This window comes from Anabrus simplex, chromosome 1 (genome assembly GCF_040414725.1).
Source record: "Anabrus simplex isolate iqAnaSimp1 chromosome 1, ASM4041472v1, whole genome shotgun sequence".
NCBI classification, from domain to species: Eukaryota; Metazoa; Arthropoda; class Insecta; order Orthoptera; family Tettigoniidae; genus Anabrus; species Anabrus simplex.
Window position 1 is genome coordinate 417,634,113 of NC_090265.1, and position 21,000 is coordinate 417,655,112.

General features: G+C 38.9%; 1 protein-coding gene across 2 annotated transcripts in view; it reads left to right on the plus strand.

Annotated features, from left to right (window-relative positions):
* The window catches only part of LOC136856884 (nucleolar and coiled-body phosphoprotein 1), a 182,824-nt gene that overhangs the window by 131,249 nt on the left and 30,575 nt on the right, over window positions 1-21,000 (plus strand). For both annotated transcript variants that reach the window (XM_067135102.2, XM_067135103.2), the window contains exon 10: window positions 12,083-12,139. In XM_067135102.2, the coding sequence (XP_066991203.2) occupies window positions 12,083-12,139 (57 nt within the window). The remainder of the gene's footprint in view (window positions 1-12,082; window positions 12,140-21,000) is intronic.

Genomic DNA, 21,000 nt, shown 5'->3' on the forward strand with positions numbered 1-21,000 from the left:
ATCCACACCATGGCTTTCTTGTTGTTTTTCGAAATCCGATACTATGTGAAAGCGTGTGTTTAATTTCATTCTGAAAAATATATATTACCGCACTTCTTCAAATCCAAGACCACTCCCCATTTTCCTTCAAAAAATTTTAATCAGGCTTAAAAAGTGCTTTGTAATGTCATATAAATGTCTTTCTTATACGGTACGCATTTTAGACTGTTTGTAGACACAGAGCATTGGCTTTAGTTATGCCCTTTTTTTTGCGGCCGTACAATTACGCTTTATTTCAGCGGGTTTAATAATCATTAACTCAAAATTGACATAATATCAAAGTGAACTCGTAGAAAGTTTGCCGGCAATACACATTCCACTCGTCTCCACAATACGACGATCCATCAGGATAATATTCTTGCTTACTATAAAACTTACTTTCACTCAGGCACTACACGCACATCTTGCTTGCCAGATTCGGCCAACTTCAGCAGCTAGCGATGTACAAATAGGTCTTAATTGCGGACTTTGAAAGTCAACGAACGAGTTTATTGCGCCGCGGTATGGCAATTCTGCCCTTGCATTTTTGTGCACATACTTCACAATTTCATCTTCGACTTCTTTAAAGCGTCCTTGTTGCGGGCCACTGAATGCATTTTTAGTGCAGTACGCATTTTAAGCTATCTTTGTCTTCACGGCAATGCCGAATATTGGCTTTAGTTAGGCCTGTGCCGTATTTTCTTGCGGCTGCACAATTATTATTCATTTCCGAGTGTTTAATAGCCATTAACTTAAAATTGGCATCATAACATCGACGAGAACCCGTTGAAAATTTGCCGGCAATACCTGTTCCACGTATCTTTACAATACAACATTTCATCACGAAAATATTCCAGCTGTCTATTAAACTTAATTTTACTAAGTGTCGGGTACAGCAGACGTGTTATAACTCTCCTACTGAGTAGCCGTGGCCTTTCTAAGAATTTGAAGTCTCACATGTTTTGATGCCATTCTGCAGATTTGAAAAACTGTTTTTTAAATTTTTTTGTAGAGGATACTAGAATGTCATTCTCTCTTCACTATTTTGTTACACAAAGGCACTATACAACCAGTTGCTGCGGCTATCGATGTTTGATAAAGAGGCGGTCGTTTATTGTCAACGAGTTTTGTGTGTGTGTGCACAGGGGTTAAAAAAACCAGCATGGTTACTGCGGTACCGTAGTTGCCAGTGGTGTTCAGTACTATCAGGCTGCGAATGCAAACCGACCCTTGCTTGATTTTTTCACATGTGATTCTGAGAAAAAAGTCGTCTGGATTCTGAGAAATACGGTATCACTCCAGAGGCTTCTGTGGCACACATTTCAAATTACTACTTCAAATGGCATCACCTAACCTAACCGTATATGTATCATGAAGACCTATTAGAAACGCATGTAGTTAAATGAAAACCTCCTCGCCAAAAATTGACATGGGAATAGCTCTCAGAAATTTAACTAGGCGCGAAGAAATAACTATCCTCTGAAATCAGTGATGTACCCTGCCCTATCTTGAGGTTATCACATTCTTACTTAATTTCAGTATACAGTATACCATTAAAATTAAGAGATCCTTTACTTCAGCCTTTATTTTTAACAAGTTAACAACTGCTATCAGCCACGTTATTTACGCATTTATTACGAAAACGTGTTATCCTCTTTCAGTTTGATTTTTCTTTAGAGAACAGCAGTCGACGGCTATTACTACTCTAGTCCAATATCGCCTTCAAATGTTGACAAGAAAGCTCGCAAATGCACATAGAGCGAAAATTATACCGTAACGAAGATGATCGATCGCATTTTGTGGCAAACGTTTCCGTTTTTTTAAAAAATAGCGTCACCTATCCTAACTTATCTATTCTGTATGTATGATGAAAACATACTTCAAGTGCCAGAAGAGAAACTATAACCTTGACATGATTATAGCCTTTCCATAATTTATTGGACGCGAGAAAATATAAACTAACCTCGTAATCAAGTACGCACTCTGCCATATCTTGAGTGTAGGCCTATCTCATTCTTACGTAATTGCGGCATTTAGCATTAAAATTAAGTGATCGTTTATTCAGCATTTATCTTTAACGAGTTAACAACGGTTATCCGACACGTTATTTATGCATTTATTACGAAAACATGTTCTCTTCTTTCATTTTCCTTGCGGAAGGGCAGTCGACGGGTATTACTGATAGACTCCGACAGTGCCTTCATATGTTGACGAGATAGCTCGCTGGTGGCATAGCAAGAAAACGATACGGAACCGAAGATGATTGATCGCATGCAGTATAATGACTGCATGCATAAATATCGGCAACGGAAAAATCGGCCGCGCAAAATGGCTTGTAATAACGGATGCGTCAGTGATTGGGCTCTCGCTGTAACCAAAGGATAATACACAGTTTTATATAGGAATTTTGAAGGGACGGACAAAAGTTCCCGTTAATACGGGGTTCTTGTTATATGCCGTACTAGCTGTAGTGGACTTCTACTGTATAAATTTTTAGGTTACATAACTACGGATGCTTCGACAGAACTTCATCACAGAACATGCGAGATGTGATAAAACACGAAACAGTGTTCACTGAACATGTTAAACATCCTTCAACTTTATTCTAAAAACCTGCCAGTACGATGTCACGAAACAATTTCAAACATTCAACATGAAACGCGAATAGATGGCGGTACTGTTCAGATGCAAACTTTGATAACGTAAATAGACGTCAGTGCTCCCATGGACCACGCGCAGTACTGCTCATTGGGTTAAGGAAGATGTGTTTTTTCTGTACGATACATTGGTTCAATTGACAAAGATGTTGATTCCTATCATGAGTTAGCTGGAAAATTTATAATGTCCAATAATGGACCATTTATATTGGTACATTGGTTCAAAGCACTAACAGGGTGTCCACCTGTATGGAAAACCTGGGAAACAGGGAAATGTCAGGGAATTCGATAATTAACGGGAAAACCTGGAAATGTCAAGGAATTCAGGAAAAAATCTGGAAATTCAATTCTTCTGCCAGATAAAATTGACATACCGTATTTATCCGTGTAATACAAACACATTTTTCAGTGTTTATAACATTAATCTAGGGCATGTCTTTTATGCCAGGAATAAATTTTAATGAAAAGTTAAAGTGTGATCTCGAATGTGAAGTAATCAATAATATCAATAGCTATATGATTGATTGATCGAATTTTCAATGTTTTGATCTGCTTACTATTGAATATTCTGTGTTGTTGGGAATGGTGAGCTCGATGAATTAGATCTATATTGCGTTCTCAGTTTTTTCTAGTAATGTTTCCAGACTCTGAAACAGCTTCGAAAGTTCAACTGCACAGAACAAAAGTTGCATATACAATCACTCATGGTTTGGCTCTCTATTTCCATAAACAAGTTCTTGAGATGGGTAGTAAGTGCACACATTTCACAGTTGGGTTTGACGAGTCACTGAATAAAGTTTCTCAGATAGGCCAAATGTATCTTGTAGTTCATTGTTTCAATCCTGATACTAATGAAGTATGCACTTCTTATTTTGATTCCATGATTCTTGGTCACTCTACCTCCTCAGATTTGTTAAATGGTTTTTTGCAAGCACAGCAAGGACTCTATCTAAAAAAAATTACAAATAGCAGTGGATGGTCCAAATGTTAATAAAAAGTTCCTTCAGAATTTCGGTAATTTATTAGATGATCTAGATGTTCCTATTTTGTTGAACATTGGATCTTGTGGCTTGCATAGTGTGCACAATTCATATAAAATGGCAGTAAAAGAAACTCAGTGAAATATTGCAGAATTTCTTCGTGCTCTTCACTTCTTGTTTTGCTACGCTCCTGCAAGTCGTGCTGATTATATAGATTATTCAGGTTCAAACGTATTTCCTTCGAAATATTGTGCTATAAGATGGCTTGAAAATTTTCAAGTCATTGAACATGCTATAGATATCCTACCTAATGTCGAAAAATATGTGGAAGGAACAAACAGAGACAAGAAAATCCCAAGCCGTAACATCTTCAAAATAGTATCAACTTCACTTAAAGATAAGGTTCTTAAGGCCAAGTTGTCATTTTTATCATCACTTGTTGGAGATTTGGAACCATTCCTAAAAGTTTCAGACAGATCTCTCATTTGCATCACTCCTTTATGAATCTTTCATTGATGATTAATATCTGGACAAGGTTTGTTAAGTCTGAGTCACTGCAGTCTTCAGAAGATCTCTTAAAACGTATTTAGACAGTAAAGAAAATCTTCTGCCTGCATCTAAAATTGACATAGGTTATGCTGCTAAAGCAGCACTTAGTGGCAATCCTGGATTAAATGATAGAGATATATTAGTGTTTTGCGCAGATTGTCTAAGAGGAATGGTAGCTTTGTGCAAATAGTTACTGGAAAGGTCACCACTGGCATATCGTCATCATCTGCAGTTTCCAGCTGTTGGCCACATCTGCTCACCGCTAGCATATAAACTGACTAAATTAATTTCTCATTTTGATCCAAGTGTAGCCAAGTAGCCTCTAAGCAGCAGACTGCTAAGGATAGCTTTAAATGCCTTTGTTGAAAACAAATGGATCTCGGGTAATGAAGCCATTCATGTACAAAGAGAGTTCACTTCTGTTTGTGAGAATGATACTTTGAAAGAAGTGAATTCTTTGTATTCTAAAGACGAGAAGTTAGATCACTTTTGGCTTCGCACTGTTCTTCCAATAGTAAATTTGAAAACAGAAAAGTTGGCTTCATTTCTCAAAATGATACTAATATTGTTTCATGGAAATGCTTCACTTGAATGTGGTTTTCCTGTTAATAAAGAAATTATAGTAGAGAACATGCTACAAGTATCCCTTGTAGCACAAAGAATAATATATGATTCTATCCCAAACCCTGGTGGAATTGAATAGGTCTCCATTAATAACATGCTCCATGCTGCAAGGAGTGCTCATGCTTTGTACGTTCAAAATCTAAAGGAGAAATATTGGAAGTAGAAGATTCTTTGCAAAAAAAATAAGAGAAAGGCCGCTTTGTTGCTGAAAGAATTAGAAGAAAAGAAGTGGAGGGTGATGGCAGAAGCTCGAGTCGTAGGTGGCTACAAAGAAGTTTCTTTGCTGAAGCAGTAATGGTAATACATGTGAAAAAAAAACTTAAAGTGAATTTAATCAGACTAAATTAAACTTCCAAGTTTTAATATGCATATTAATTGCTCATTTATTTTTTTGGATGTTAAGTTTTTAAAAATGCATTTTAATATTACTGACACTTCTTTTATAATTATGTTTTTTTGTCATCATGTGTCAGGGAAAAATTTGTTTTTATGTCTGGAAAACAGGGAAATGTCAGGGAATTTTAAAATCTGGATTTGGTGGACACCCTGACTAAGTTGTACGGCCTACACACTGCCCACCAAATTCAGTTTGAGCCCAGCACTGCGTGTGTACCAACCCTTCTGGAAATAGAACCCTAATTGCGTTTATACACATGTTGAATCTGAAGTTGTAGAAACTGCAGTCTGGTACCGAATTTCACGTTTGTGAATTACACTCATAATTGGTTGTGAACCTTCTGTAGCATTAGCATCTGCAATAACTTCCACTCCCCCTACAAATAACTCCTGAACTGTACTATCGCCACAACTAAGCACTTTTATCAGAACCATAAATACACATTGCCCTTTTGTATCAGTCGTTTCATCACAAAGAATGGAAACTCTCATCTTCCACAGCTTCTTTTAATCTTTCCTCCTTTTGATGATTTGAGGTACAGAACTTACCCTCAATCTTCCAGCTGTGTGCAATTCCTCCAGCAACTTAAAAATTCAATATGCTCGATAGCTGCAGTCGCTTAAGTGCGGTCAGTATCCAGTATTCGGGAGATAGTAGGTTCGAACCCTACTGTCGGCAGCCCTGAAAATGGTTTTCCATGGTTTCCCATTTTCACACCAGGCAAATGCTGGGGCTGTACCTTAATTAAGGCCACGGCCGCTTCCTTCCCACTCCTAGCCCTTTCCTGTTCCATCATCGCCGTAAGACCTATCTGTGTCGGTGCGACGTAAAACAATTAGCAAAAAAAAAAAAACCATGCCTAATATTAGAGGGCTATTTAACATCATATGAATGTATTAATCATCATCATCAATGTCCCACTCCATTCGCCTGGGTGTGGTTAACATGCCTTCTCCACTCCTTTCTGTCCTTCCACTTTTCCTGCTACATTACTTCCACCTTATCCAATCTAGCTTCTCTAATGTCTTTCCGAATGTGATCTATCCACCTTCTTCTCAGTCTTCCAACTGGTCTCTTCCCTTAACTTATCTTTCCAATTCCCTTCTTGCTACCCGTTCCTTTCCCATTCTTTTTACATATCCGAACCATCTCGGTCTTGCTTTCTGTATGTTCTGTACTAACGGTCCTATCTTTAGCTCTTTGATGTTAATATTTTTAATGAATTAAATGATTTATAATTGTAAATAAATGAGAGATCTAGCATGCATTCATTATCTAGGACTAATTGTTGTTGAACTAGAAAACTAGCATAACAACACAAAGTTATCAGAAAAACATAACCTCACCTCTGTTCCTCAGAAAAAATGTACCGTATTACACAAACTTAGCATATATTCCTCCGTCTACTCTCTCAACTTCGGATGATCAACTTTTTCCAGTGGAATATTTGCCTCCATAAAAGCTTGAGTTGTAGATAAAATGAATGAGTCTTTATCGTATTTCGCTCGTTTTGCGGCTGAACTAGTGTCTGTGAGACTGGCTTGTCTTCTGATGCCTTCTGTCGTTAGCGCCTTTTCCTTGTTCTTCTTATGTGAAACTCTGTTATTAATATGTTTCAGGCACTTGTCCTTTCTCTGCCACTCAATTCGCACATTGCAGTATTTGCACATCAGTATTTTCTAGTTTTTTCAAACGCATAAAATCCTTCCGATGCAAATTCTTTTTCTCGATCAAAAACTGTCACAACTATTTTTATAAACTGAGCACAAAATAGGAAATAAAAAGCACCGATCAGCAGTGATTTTTCAACAAGCAAGAGGAAATGCACTGTCAAGTTACACATGTTGATATGAATACGATAAATTTTTCGCTTCACAGGAAGCTAATTTAGTGATAATCGATATCCCATATCTTGGCTTTTGATATATATCGAAAGAACATGAGTAACAACACAGTAAAGGTTTCCGCCTATTCAATACAAAAGGGTATAAAGTCAATTGTAGCATCGATTATCGTATTTTATTGCCACATCTCGCCTAGTATCTCCGTCGTAATCTTCAAACGAAGCCGTTCCAAATAATTTTGTCAATTATTTTGCGAGTTTGCTTAAAGGTAAATAGTTCCGCGTTTTTGAGTCAAATTTGTAAACTTTTGCAAAAATGTTGCTGTTAGCAAAAAACAGGTGCCTCTATCAATAAGCATAATGGGAGGTGATTTAGAAAATTAACTATCTCACCTAATAAAGCAAATTCTCATCCTTCGAGAACTTTCGATGTCAGAATATCTTGAACCATATGCAGTGTTTAGGGATCTAAGTTCGTGTAGAGCAGGTAAGGATGTTATCGTGATTGCCATTCTTCTTTCCCTAAAATCAGAATGTGGACACTTTGTGGAAGCTGCAGTGAAGACGTTATGGATCTCAGTAATTGATGTGGATAGTGAGAAGTCATTTTGAACATAGTGTAATATATCTGACAGAAAAACAGCTCTCACTCCGAATAATATGGACCTCATGGTATCTCTGTCTTTTACACATTGATGTGCAAATTAAATACGTAGGCTTGTTTGTTAAAGTGGCAGGATGAAATATTTCAAACGTCCATGCTTTGATATGTGTAATATACAAAGGTTGATCAAATATAAACGGATTTTTGTTCCTGAAGATAAACAGTTGGTAAGACTGACCCTGTGCTTCTGCTATGCTAGGTGGGACCGTTAGGAGTGGGTAGAGCGTGCTGTTAGATATTTCCCGCTGTTTCGTCAGTAACGCTCACGATGATGGAGCAACATGTTCACCCCTCCACTGCGCAACGCATATAAAATTTCTTGCTCGTGAAGGAGTTACAGCGGCGGAAATTTGCCAGAGATTGACTGCTCAGTTCGGTGATCATTGTCAAGGACACGTGTATTTGCCTGGCATAAAAAGTTTGAGAAAGGACGAGAACGTGCGGAAAATCAGCAACACGATCGCCATCCTCGGACCAGCATTACACACAAAAACATTTGTGCGGTTAAGGACATTATTGACAACGATCGATGGGCAAGAGTATCGTATATTGCAGAACAAGCCTGAATCAGTTATGGGAGCTGTCAAGCAATCATCACAAACGACCTACAGTTCGGTAAAGTTTGTTCCAGATGGGTCCCTCGCCTTTTGACCGAAAATCTGAAGTCGAGACCTTTTGAGGTCTGTCAGAGGCTTACAGTAAGGTTTGTGGAAGAAGGTGATGCATTTTAGAGTGATCATCACCTGCGACGAAACATGGATCCACCACTACACTCCCAAATCCAAACAAGCCAGTTAGGAGTGGCGGAGGAAATGGGAGGCAGCACCAGTGAAAGCCAAGACTTGACTGTCAGCCGCACAATCAGTGCTGCTTACTACTGTGAGGTGTTGAACAAGGCGAGGTTTGCATATCGCCGTAAAAGACAAGACCAACCGATCTGACAGGTCATCCTCCTCCACGACAGTGCGCAGCCCCATACTGCAGCTCTGTCTCCGAGCTACAGGAAATGCACTGGACTACACTTGATCATCCTCTTCATGGCCCAGACTTATCGCCCTGCGATATCCATTTGTTCAGGCTGCTTAAAGAAGCACTAGGGAGGAAACGATTTGAAGATGACAAGAGTGTGGAAGACCTCATGCGCAACTGACTAGTGACACAACCCTGTTCTTTTTACGATGAGGTCATCAAAAAGCTGCCCATACGCTGGGGCAAATGCATTTCCAAAGCAGGAAACTATGTGGAAAAGTAAATTGTAATTGCCTTGTTTTTTCGATAAACAAATTTAAATAAAAAATAGAATCCGGTTTATGTTTGATCTCCCCTCGTACGTTCTTTACGGAAGCATAACTCTCATTTTTCTTACACGTATGTAAAAATAAAATGTTTCACTGCAAATATGCTAAAACTAACTTGTAGTTTAGATTTTTTATTGCTGAGAAAAAGAAATGAAATGTAACAAAATTATTGATGAAAAATATACCGAAATGACCTTTAAAAAAATGACTGAATTGGGCAAAAATGTTCACCACAAACAGGTGCCTATATCAATGTGGACATGTCAGTTTTATATCGTCCCTACATGAATTTGTAATAAATGAAATGAATATACATTATTCTGATATTTTAAGATATTTTAAATATTTTATTGCTTTCACCATCAAGTACAGAAAATGTACACTAGGTATTGTCAGTATTAATAAAAATAATCTATAGACAATATCTTAGCCATGATGCCTGAATCATTAGAAAAATGTTGAGAACTTTCAAGATGGTTACAGAGGAGATTAGCAATGAGAAGCAAGTAACAGTCCTCAAAGTAATTCTGCTCAGCCAGTCACTCAAATAATGGGGCAGCCAATTTATTAACAATTCTGCAATTTTTATATAAGTCCAACATATGGCTGAGAAAATCTCTCTCACAACTCTGTTTAAGAATATCCAGAACACTTTGTTCGCAGAAGCTACAGTACTAGGCCTGTGCTTCAAATCACATTTGTTTGCAGACGAGAACTGTTTTTAAATCTGTAAACAATGGCTTATCCGCCTCTGCAAAAAACACAAACCACCTATGAGCGCATAAGACACTTCTCCACTCATTCTCCCAGTGGACTCCATCATCTGGTGCATTTCCACTAGGAAGTTCCTAATTTTGTGAAGAATACGCACTCGAGATCTGCTGCAAATGGATACATTTTTACAAGAACCACTGTTGCTACTCAAAGGAAATATCCATGCATGGTGGTCAGAGAGACAAGTACCGCATTTCCTTGCGTATTAGACCCCTCTCCCCCCCCCCGCTTTTATAGCAGTAAAAAAAAAAACAGGGTATCCAATATGCGATGCCCTCCCATTTCGTGCAGCGGCTTCTGGGTATAAAGGACTACAAATTTTAGATGCATGTATTCTGCACTATTCCTTAACAAATGAAGTATTGTATTCTGAGCCTTACTGACTACCTTAATTGGAAAGCAGTATTTCTAAGTTAAAAAATAAAGAAAACAAATGGTGAACACATGACTTTTTGGTCTACATATACTGTAAATTTTATCAGTTGTATCTACTTTTATACCACGTCTTTCGTTTTATCTCATTCCTTTGAGGCTGATGTGTGGAAGGACAGTAAAAACTAGCTATGAAGATTCATCTCGCTTCATACTTGACCCCGTAGAGAGAAAAGTTATAAGTTTTGGATATACAGTTTTATTGATCATATTACACATTAATACAAAAGAAGTTAATGGCCAGTCATTTGCGTTCAGTAGCGACAGTGTGTACTCAGGATGCATTTTACAGTACCTGTGATTTGTACCACTATATGAGTGACACCATGGGTGAGTAACACCATGGTTCTGCCTTGCCTATGATTAGTACCCACTATGCGAGGAACACCACAGGATAGTTGGAGTCCCTGTGGTTAGTCCACTTATGTGAAGAACACCATGCGTTTGCGTTGCCTGTAAATAGCGATACAATGTGCAAAACACCTTAGGTCTGTATTACATGTGCACATTACATGACCTGTGAGTAGTACTTAATGTGTGGAATACTGCGAGTCTACGCTACTTTTGATTTGTACCACAACATGACAAATACCGTTGTTCTACTTTCCTAGCGATAAGTACCATAAGCCGATGACCTGGCTTTTGGACCTGTTTAGACTACAGGCATCATCATTTCAGTATTGTGCTTTAGAAGCAGTCCCTTGTTCATTAGTACTATTAACGCTAGTTTCTGAGAATGTGGGGCATTGCGGTCGGATCCACTAACTGTTTTAACTTCATTTCCATCCATTCAATCTTCGTCCTCATGTTTTGAATTCTGGTCAGTGGAGGATTATGGATTTTTAATTGTCCTTACATTTCGTCTCATTTCATGCCATTAGGGGCCAATGACTTAGATGTTAGGTCTGTTTAAATAAGCATCATCATCAGAGTATGCTCTTTCCATTGAGCAGCTCTGACCCATCTCTCTTTTGTTATTTGCTTTATGTCGCACTGACACAGATAGGTCTTATGGCGACGATGAGGCAGGAAGGGGCTACGAGTGGGAAGGAAGCAGCCGTGGCCTTAATTAAGGTACAGCGCCAGCATTTGCCTGGTGTGAAAATGGGAAACCATGGAAAACCATTTTCAGGGCTGCCGACAGTGGAGTTCGAACCCACGATCTCCCGAATACTAGATACTGGCCGCACTTAAGCGACTGCAGCTATCGAGCTCGGTCATCTCTCAATTAAACCCGATCATTGAACATTTAAGTAAGGTACTGTAGGATGACCTTTTACAATAACAGTTTGGCAGTGGTTGAGACGATGGGTGAAAGTTTAAAAGATTGTTGAAATTTGAGTTTCATGTTACAAACGGTGTTGGTTGACCAATGTTGATACAGTACAATGACTACTTTTTGGCATAAAGATTGTGAAAGTACAGTATGAAGAGAAACTTGGTGCAGTTATGAGGAATTTCTGTACAATATTACACAAAAAAAAAATGTTCAAAGGTTAGTATTGCAGTGGTCAAGTTATTCAGTTGAAAAGTGTGTAAAATATTATCAAATTCTGATCAAGATTTAAGTAAGATTGGTGTTCAACCTACAGACTAAATTCCATATTGCCTATAAACAAATGCAGATTTGCCATTTCCATAAAAATGTGATGAATTAAAATAGGTGATCATGTTGTGGAGATGGGATAAACTTGACCTAGAAAATAATGTTCTATTTACCTTGTGACATGGCAGATATACATCCATATGAATTATATTGGAAACTTTTTGATCTGCTAAATGTTGATGTTATAGTTAGTAGAATTAGCTAATGGTAAATTCTATTTTTCTTTTCTTTTTTTTTCAGAAGAAAGCACCTGCATACTCTAATTTTGTTAAAGGAGAGACATTCAATGGAAATAAGGTTAGTTTCCAGGTTATATAACCTTGTTTATATGTTCGTTAATTATGTACTAAAATTGTAACTTTGATAGAAATGTATATACAGTAAAACCTTGTTAAAGACTTTTCTACAAGGGACAAGGAAAGAGAACAAGTTCAAGAGGGAACCTAGTCTTGAATACCCAATGAAAAACTGCCCGTCAGGTATACGGCCACTTTATTTTTTCAATGTGTGCATTTTACGTTGTGTATGTACAGTGGAAGCTGTGTCTACCATTTCTGAAGATGAGAAGAGAGTAGTATCTGTTGTGAAAAATACAAAAGAACAAGTATCAGTACAATGCAGGTCACACACTTTCTTAATCAAATGGGTATTGTTGGACTGTCGCTTGAACCCTTATGTTTCGGACCAGTGGGTTATGAAATGTTTTCTGGTAACACTCTTAAACTGTTACTCTGAGGTTACACTCGCATGTGAGAGAACAACTTTGGCCTCATCTTGAACGTGACAGCACTTGTGTCAATAACTGGCATTAGTTCAGGCTGACTGAAGACAAAGGAATTTATTTTTAAACATTATGGTCTATTTTTTGGTCCATATTGACTTTTATCTAATAATCACAACACTGAAAAATCTCTGGTAATGTCATGTGTCTGCCTTGTCTATACCAATAAAAAAAAAAATCCATATTAATTAATCTGTCATACATGTTTCGTGAATCACATTCATTCTCTTCATCAGCGAGCAAAAGTTCACCAAATAATCTGCAGATTTGATACAGTTACATACTGCAGTAAAACTTTGTGTATACATTTTCCAGGGGACTGAAGGAAATAATACATAAAAGCGTGAAAAACGTTTAAATGAAATTCTGTATATATGAAGCTGTTATATTCCAAAGTATATATGGCAATATGAAACAATATAAACACTCAAGAAATGAACACAAAAAAATACAAAGAGAGGGAAAAGAGTCACTTCACAGAATAAAGTAATCCATTACTTTGGTTTGTTTAATGTTGCACGCAGCCATGGCATGAACAGTATTCTCACACCGTTACAATTTAGCCATTATTTCCTCGGAAACGTTATGGCATGTCACAAAGTGTTTGATAGTCCGTAGAGCATTAACAGCATCATTAAAGGTCACTGAAGTATGCTGCGGCTCTTCGGTATCATTGTCGTCGTGATTACGGTCTTCGCTCACACCCCTTATGCATCCTTGAGATATCTTGGAGATAGTCATGGCTTCGGCAGTGATGAGGCTAACATCATCATTTACGTAATTATCAACTGATGCCTGTTCTTCCAATTTCCTCCATTCACCATCATTATCAGAAGCATCGCCATTATCATCGATGATATTACCAGCTTTTCGGAAACAATTTCAAAGTGTAAGTTCTGAAACACTGTGCCATGATGCTGTAATGTGCCTATCAGAAGGAAAGAAAATAGTATATGTTAATTTATTGTTTTTAAGTTGTTTGAAGATGCAATATTATTATAACTACTCAGAGAATCGTGTATTTCAGGACTGATTCACATTAGGTGACCGGAATCAGATACAGAGCAGCTTATGAATTACATGTCGCTGAGCAGTAGCCTGCCGCACTACTTAGCCGCCTTCCCCGTCCTGCCAGTTTTCATCATCTTCTTGTCTCTTGTTATTGTCGAAAAGATAGAAGGAAAGAGAGTCTCATAGGTTTCATTCACATCCTATGTTGAAAGATCGTTCGGAAAAAGGACTTCTCTATAAATTATTCAATTATTTATGTAATGACGATGTTCATTAGTTACTTCAGGATGTCAAACTTTTTGATGACCGAGCTCGATAGCTGCAGTTGCTTAAGTGCGGCCAGTATCTAGTATTCGGGAGATAGTAGGTTCGAACCCCACTTTCGGCGGCCCTGAAAATGGTTTTCCGTGGTTTCCCATTTTCACACCAGGCAAATGCTGGGGCTGTACCTTAATTAAGGCCACAGCCGCTTCCTTCCCACTCCTAATGCTTTCCTGTCCCACCGTCGCCATAAGACGTATCTGTGTCGGTGCGGCGTAAAGCAACTAGCAAACCTTTTGATGAACTCTTTGAAAGTGTGCAAGAAGATATTACAGAAATGGATACGAAGTTGAGAAAAGAAAAAAGAAGCCTTGACTTTGAGATAGTTTAACTGAGATGGTCATTACTAGAGACTATGCATTTATCTTAAGTCTATTGCTACATTCGTCACATTTTAAGTTCCAGATGGTTGTATTATTTGTATAATGAGATCTTTCGTGTTTATTCGGTCCACTTGTCCAGCAGTGGCTTATACTAAGAGCTAACAAGGCTATCAGTGAAGCCCAAACCTCAAATGAGAATGATGGAAGTCTAAAACATATTATAATGTAAATATGACACATGGTTCCATTTAGAACACTTGAAAGCAGTGAGAAAAAAATGTCGCACGTATTTCTGGGAGCAAGGCATCGGAGACTGATATTGCAGCCCAGACTCTCGTCCCTCTCCCCTCAACTCGCCCCGCGCGGTTTGCTGCTGTATATCGGATTGGAGCGGAAACCGGGCGGATAGGTGTGCTAGGCTTCGGTCCGTCAGATCGCCACTGCTATCAACCATGCATTACTCGTCGTATATACTTCCTCACCTCATAATCATAGATAACAGAGCGCTGGTATGTCGCTCCCATTTACTTCTGCATTCTTGTAGGAAGACTCTGCAGGGCTGCTGTTATAGGAGCAATATAGTTTTCTTTTTATTTGTAGATCTGCTAAAATGAAATGCAATCTTTCAGGTATAGTGTTCTCTTTTGTTGGTTGAAATAGAACCATTGATCATGGTTCGGACACCACCACTGATCTCCCGAGGAAGCTAATTAACCAGTGCACGATCGGTACGACCGCTGGAAAATGAAATATTATTTAATAATAATAATAGTGTATGGCATCTCTATAGGCTTGGTGGTGACCTAATGAGGATAAAGTTAATGGCAAAGAAGTCATAAACATACAGTCCCCAAGCCAGGGGAATTAACAGTATAAGTGGGTTGATTCTGAAACTTGAACCAGGCCCACCGGACAAAAAGCAAGCATTCTATCCATTTAGCCACAAAGCCGAACTTAAATTTGCTAAACCTTAGGCTACAATCTCCACTGATCAGGGGTTGAGAATTGGCAGTAGCTTGTAAAGCAGCCTTGACAACACAACAGGCTACCGTACTCCGTTGGCTATCAGGTGCACCTCAAAACGCTGAAGGCTTGACGTTCACTAAACCAACCACCAACCATTGAAAAGGGGTAAATTAGGTATAGTGGTAGCCCACATCTTGATCCCAGCATACACCACTGTTGTCCAGATATATCATACTGAATATTTTTCGTCTTCTACCACATTTCCCACAGTGGTAGGGTCGTGGGTGTGAACTGTACTGCCCGTGTGAATCTGGCCCTGTTTTACAGCTGAATGCCCTTCCTGATGCCAACCCTATGTGCATTCACTATTGTTTCTGTAGTGGTTGGTAGTGTGATGTGCTGTGTGAACATGAAGAGGAGAGTGTGGGGACAAACACAAACCATACCGTACACAGTTAAATTTTCCAGCCCCACTGGGAATTAACCACGAGGCCCTCTAAACCAAAGGCCAATAGGTTCACCATTTAGCCAAGGAGCCAGACATCATTCATAGACTACTGAATATAATTTATTTAGTACAGTTTATAGTCTTTTGAAACTTAATCCGTAACATGAAGGAACATGAAATGCACAGTCATTCAAGGGAGTTATGAATGGAACGCAACTGAAGAATGTGAAGATCCCAGTGCACAGCGATAGTTTACCCGCTGTCGCCAGTCAGGGTTGCGAAATCTGCCTCGGCTGCAAGAAGTGGGAGTGATCTGCTTCAAGGTCGGTCGCAGAGACGAGAGTAGCCCTGTGTAATAGCTCCATTTAGTACAGGCTCAACATTTCTGTGTATATACTCCATTTCATAAGAACAAAGTTCATGAGAATGTACTCACTGAGTGTATACTCATGTCATGGAGGTGGTGTAGTATAAACTCACTATTGTAACAGTCTGAGATTAGATTCTCATTTGTGGTATGAATAAACTACTCAGATTGTGTATAATCTGTCTGTTTTGAGTAGGGCTGCTATGTGTCTCAAGTATGAACATTTACTGATTTAGTGCTCTTAAAAGTTTTATGTAAATGGCTGAGTTTATTAACCCCTTAACTGGGTTTGACGCCTTTAGGCGTTCTTGTAATTCTAAATGTGTTCTTACGTTGGGTTAGTTGCCTATAGGCGTCTGACTGTTCTTAATCACTTCTGCCATCTAATATCGTAATTCACCGGGCGAGTTGGCCGTGCGCGTAGAGGCGCGCGGCTGTGAGCTTGCATCCAGGAGATAGTAGGTTCAAATCCCACTATCGGCAGCCCTGAAGATGGTTTTCCGTGGTTTCCCATTTTCACACCAGGCAAATGCTGGGGCTGTACCTTAATTAAGGCCACGGCCGATTCCTTCCAACTCCTAGGTCTTTCCTATTCCATCGTCGCCGTAAGACCTATCTGTGTCGGTGCGACGTCAAGCCCCTAGCAAAAAAATATATATATTTATAATAATTCAAAACTAATTCCATTCATATTAGATGTGATTATTGCTGTCCTATTAATTTTTATCTGGTCTCACGCCAGTTGGGTAGTTCACTTCTAGACGGCAGTCCGACAGCTGTCTCGTGTTGCCTCGTGCGGTCCGCGCCAAATTCTTTGTAAAGAATTCATTTGTGTATATGTACGTTGAAATTACTAAATTTGCGAGTTTTTGTCGTTACGATACAGTTCTGCTAACTCCATTGTCCATGTTCTTATAACTTTTTGTAAATTGATCTGTGTTTTGTGGTAAACTGTTCCGTGTGACATGAACATGGCTTGGTTAGGAAAGATGTTGAATTATATCTGTGACGATGAAATAGTGGAACATTTATTATAAGATACTGACAGTGGGGAAATAATAAGTTCAGGGCTACTCTGAGTATAGGGTACAGCAAAGGAATGGGAGGAGTCGATTTGTCTGTCCAATGCGTCGCCAGTTACTCTGTAGCATGGATGAGACTAAAAAAATACTACCGTGAAAATGTTCCAGCACTTATTGGACATTGCCGTTTTCAATTTATTTGTTCTCTTCCAAAAGAAGGGTGGGACTGATTCTCAACTGAGTTTTCATCTCAATCTGGTATCAAAACTGACAGAGAAGTATTGTGATGCGACAGTGAAACCAAAACGTCCAGGGAGAACTTCTGGAGATCCAGTTCGACTAACCGCACGCCACTTCATATCTGAGAACCCTCCGACCGGAAATAGGAATCACTCAAGAAAGCGTTGTGTTGTGTGCTGTCAAAAGAGAGGCGTCAAGAAACTGTCTACTGCTGTTAAGAATGTGTCGTGGCACTGTGCAGCGAAGTTTCTCTGCCCTAGTAGTCCTTATGACTACTGTATGCTGAATGCTTCCTTTTGGGTGATTGTAGTGTTTCTCAGCATATCAAAGAAAACCCTAGTTTGAACTGTATTTCCGATTTGCAATAGTAGGTAATTGTTCTCATGCCGCTTCTTAATTAAAAATCTATGAAACTGCATGATTTTTTCAATGTGGGCCTTCAGAAGTTGCTAGCATAGAATGTCTTTGAAGATTGTTCCTTTTCATGAACCGACAAAGCCATCCCCTGCTTGCTTTAAAATTGGGAATTTTCAAGGTTTTTGCTACTTCTACATCCTATACAGTAACTGGAGCATCTCGTGGGAAACTGAATCTTCCTTTTCAATTTCTGGATGCTTAGCTGTTTTTGATCCTGAAATGATAAAGGTGTTTTCAAGGTACGCTGTAATTCTTCTTTCTGCTTCCGCCAGTAACGCACGTGTAATGATGCTACGGCAAATTCACAAGATGCAACACGATTGCCATTATTTTTGGTGAATTCTATTAAAGCCCATTTAAATTGTGCGTCGTAACCACTGTTTTTCTTTCCCTTCACATCACTAACAAACACTTCGCACAACAATTCACACGTAAGGACACTGTCGAATACTGTACACGTGAGAGTCACAGCTGATAACAAGGCGAGTTATGGCTAGCAGTCACAGGTGTGTTCTGGCCCTGAGCATGGGAATGTTGAGTAATCAGTCGCTTCCTCCTCTGCTAGCATGTAAAACATGAAATGGAATGTCCAAACTAGTTCCAGATTTCCGTACATCAGCATGAATCGCGAAGCTGAGATAAGTCCGTGCATTTATATGTGTAGTGATGTAAAATAGTATAAATATGCAGATAGCATGCAAATTGTATTCTCATGAGCTGTTTCTTGGCAATTAATTTTATTGCTTTTTTGTTCACCACTCTCATTATTAGTGCTGTCAAGTGACCCTTTGAACAAACAAGTCAAGATTGCTTTGAAGCTAATGAAGTCAGGAAAAAGCCACTGGCCCTGACAGTTACCCAGAACTGTGGTCCTATCAAAATAATATGCTGCTGGCAAGTTAATATTATTCTCAGATTGTTTTTGAAGGACTAGTCTTAACCAGCTAACAAAAGATAGCCATTGTGCACTTCCTCAAAAAGAAGGAAAGTCCCATTTGCCTGTGCATACCAGCCAGTTTGACTAAAAAGTCATTCGATAAAGGTCTTCATCTCAAGGTCGTCAAAGTGATGAAATACCAAACTAGATTTGGGTCGTAATTATCGTTACAAAATTAAACCCATTACAACAGTGCTGGTGGCTTGAAATAATATAATCCAAAAACAGTTTTCGGAAGCTTTGTTCCATAATCAGTGTATCGTTAAAAATTGAAATATTCACATAATTGTGTCTTCGTAATTTTATATAAAATGTATTCATAACAGCTGAGACGGCACGCTCGGTCATATTTGCCGTAAGCGCAACTGTCCCCTACATTTTAAACAAAATCAAGGTCATCGCCTTGTCCTTCGCGTATAGTTGCTGTGTACAATATCAAGAAGCTGAACCTTTGTTTTTACAATTGGGCTAAGACTTAATCTGTTCATCCTTGTGAAGGACATTAGTTACTGCTCCAAGCGATAACCAGAACTCTTTTCTACACTGTGATATTTTCATTCTAACAGCTGAAATCAAGCTTGATTTCAATCTCCACTGCGTAAGTCAAAAAGGTGATATGGGCTGTGACTCAACATTGGGAATGCCAGAATGCTATTAAACCCTTTAAGAATGAGAATGATTCAATTTTATGGTAAGATCCTCCCGTTAGTCACAATGCTGAAATATGTTGTATCTCCTGCACATGTACCAAAGAGGTAAACACCATGATTAACCTTTTCACTGCCATGCTTGGATGACCAGGTGAACCTTCTAGTTTTTTTGTAGTTGCTTTACGTCGCCCCGACACAGATAGGTCTTATGGCGACGATGGGACAGGGAAGGGCTAGGAGTGGGAAGAAAGCGCCGTGGCCTTAATTAAGGTATAGCCCCAGCATTTGCCTGGTGTGAAAATGGGAAACCACGGAAAACCATTTTCAGGGCTGCCGACAGTGGGGTACGAACGGTGAACCTTCTGGGCCAGGTTATTTTAAAGGAAGAAGCACTTTTACAGATACATTTTTACTGATAATATTATTGGAATACAGTAGAACCTCGATAATTTGAAATCAGTTAATTCAAAATTCCGCCTAATTCGAAGAAGCTCTCGTTCCCGGAAACACGAAATGTTATTTAAATTGTTTAATTCGAAATATGGATAATTCGTAATTCGAAGTACAATGTCGGCCCCATTACCGAAATTCAGACTTTTAATTCAAAACTGCCTTTACATTTTAAAACAATAGTATGTTAGAGTAATTTAAATTCAAAATGTATCTGCGTCATGATAGAATGTGTCTTCCAGAACGTGCAGGGGTAGATTTCTGCACTTTCACACACTTCGGTGTGTCTGCAATGTGCTTCATAATTTCTAAGTTCGAGTGAAATCTGAATTCTTTGGTATTCAACGTTTTAAGGAACGCCGTAATATCACGCAGCAGGCAGTGTGCGGAGAAACAGAATCCGTGAACACTGGTGATGCCGACAGTTGACGAATAAGCGTGGCTCACATAATCAATTCGTAGGCACCAAACAATATGGTCATTGCCAATGAAACTGCATTGCTTTCTTTTAAAGCGAGCCCATATGGTCTTATGCTATTAAAGGAGAAAGTGCCAGCCGAAAAATTGTATAACGGTGGGAGTCAATGTACTGTGTTGAAATGCACACGCAAGCGAGAGAATTCCTCCCCTCATCATAGGGAACTTCAATAAGCCACAATGTTTTATGAGCGTCGGGCACTTTCCATGCATGTACAAAACATCTAAAAATGCAAAAAGTAGAGTAATCCAAAAAATAATGCATTTGCACAGGTGAACCAGCACCTTTTATCCTCACCTTTGAATCGTGTGATTCTTTTCTTTCATTGCGTGAGGTTATATTTGTCCATGGCCGACTAGATCCTTCACTACACTCCTTATACCGGCCTTCACAATCGCTTGTGAAGTCCAGCATAAAGCTGTATTGGAAAGTTTCACCATAATACCGCTGGAGTGCTGTCCTCCTGAACACTGACAGGAAGCTGTATACCGCAAATTGCCGCATTTCTGGTTTTATTTATATTGTTTTGCTGTCATAAATGTTGGCAATGTGTTCGTAATAAGGTGCTTTGTTGGCTTGATAATTTGAGATGAGTCATGCGCTACCGAGTTAAATTTTTTATTGTGTAGTGTGGTGATTATATTTTTTAAATTGTGTTTACAACTCTTGGAATTTGTGACATTATTGCGAGCCTTTTTGTACTTCGAGCAGAAATTTTCTGCAAACAAGAACAAATGTAATGAGTGG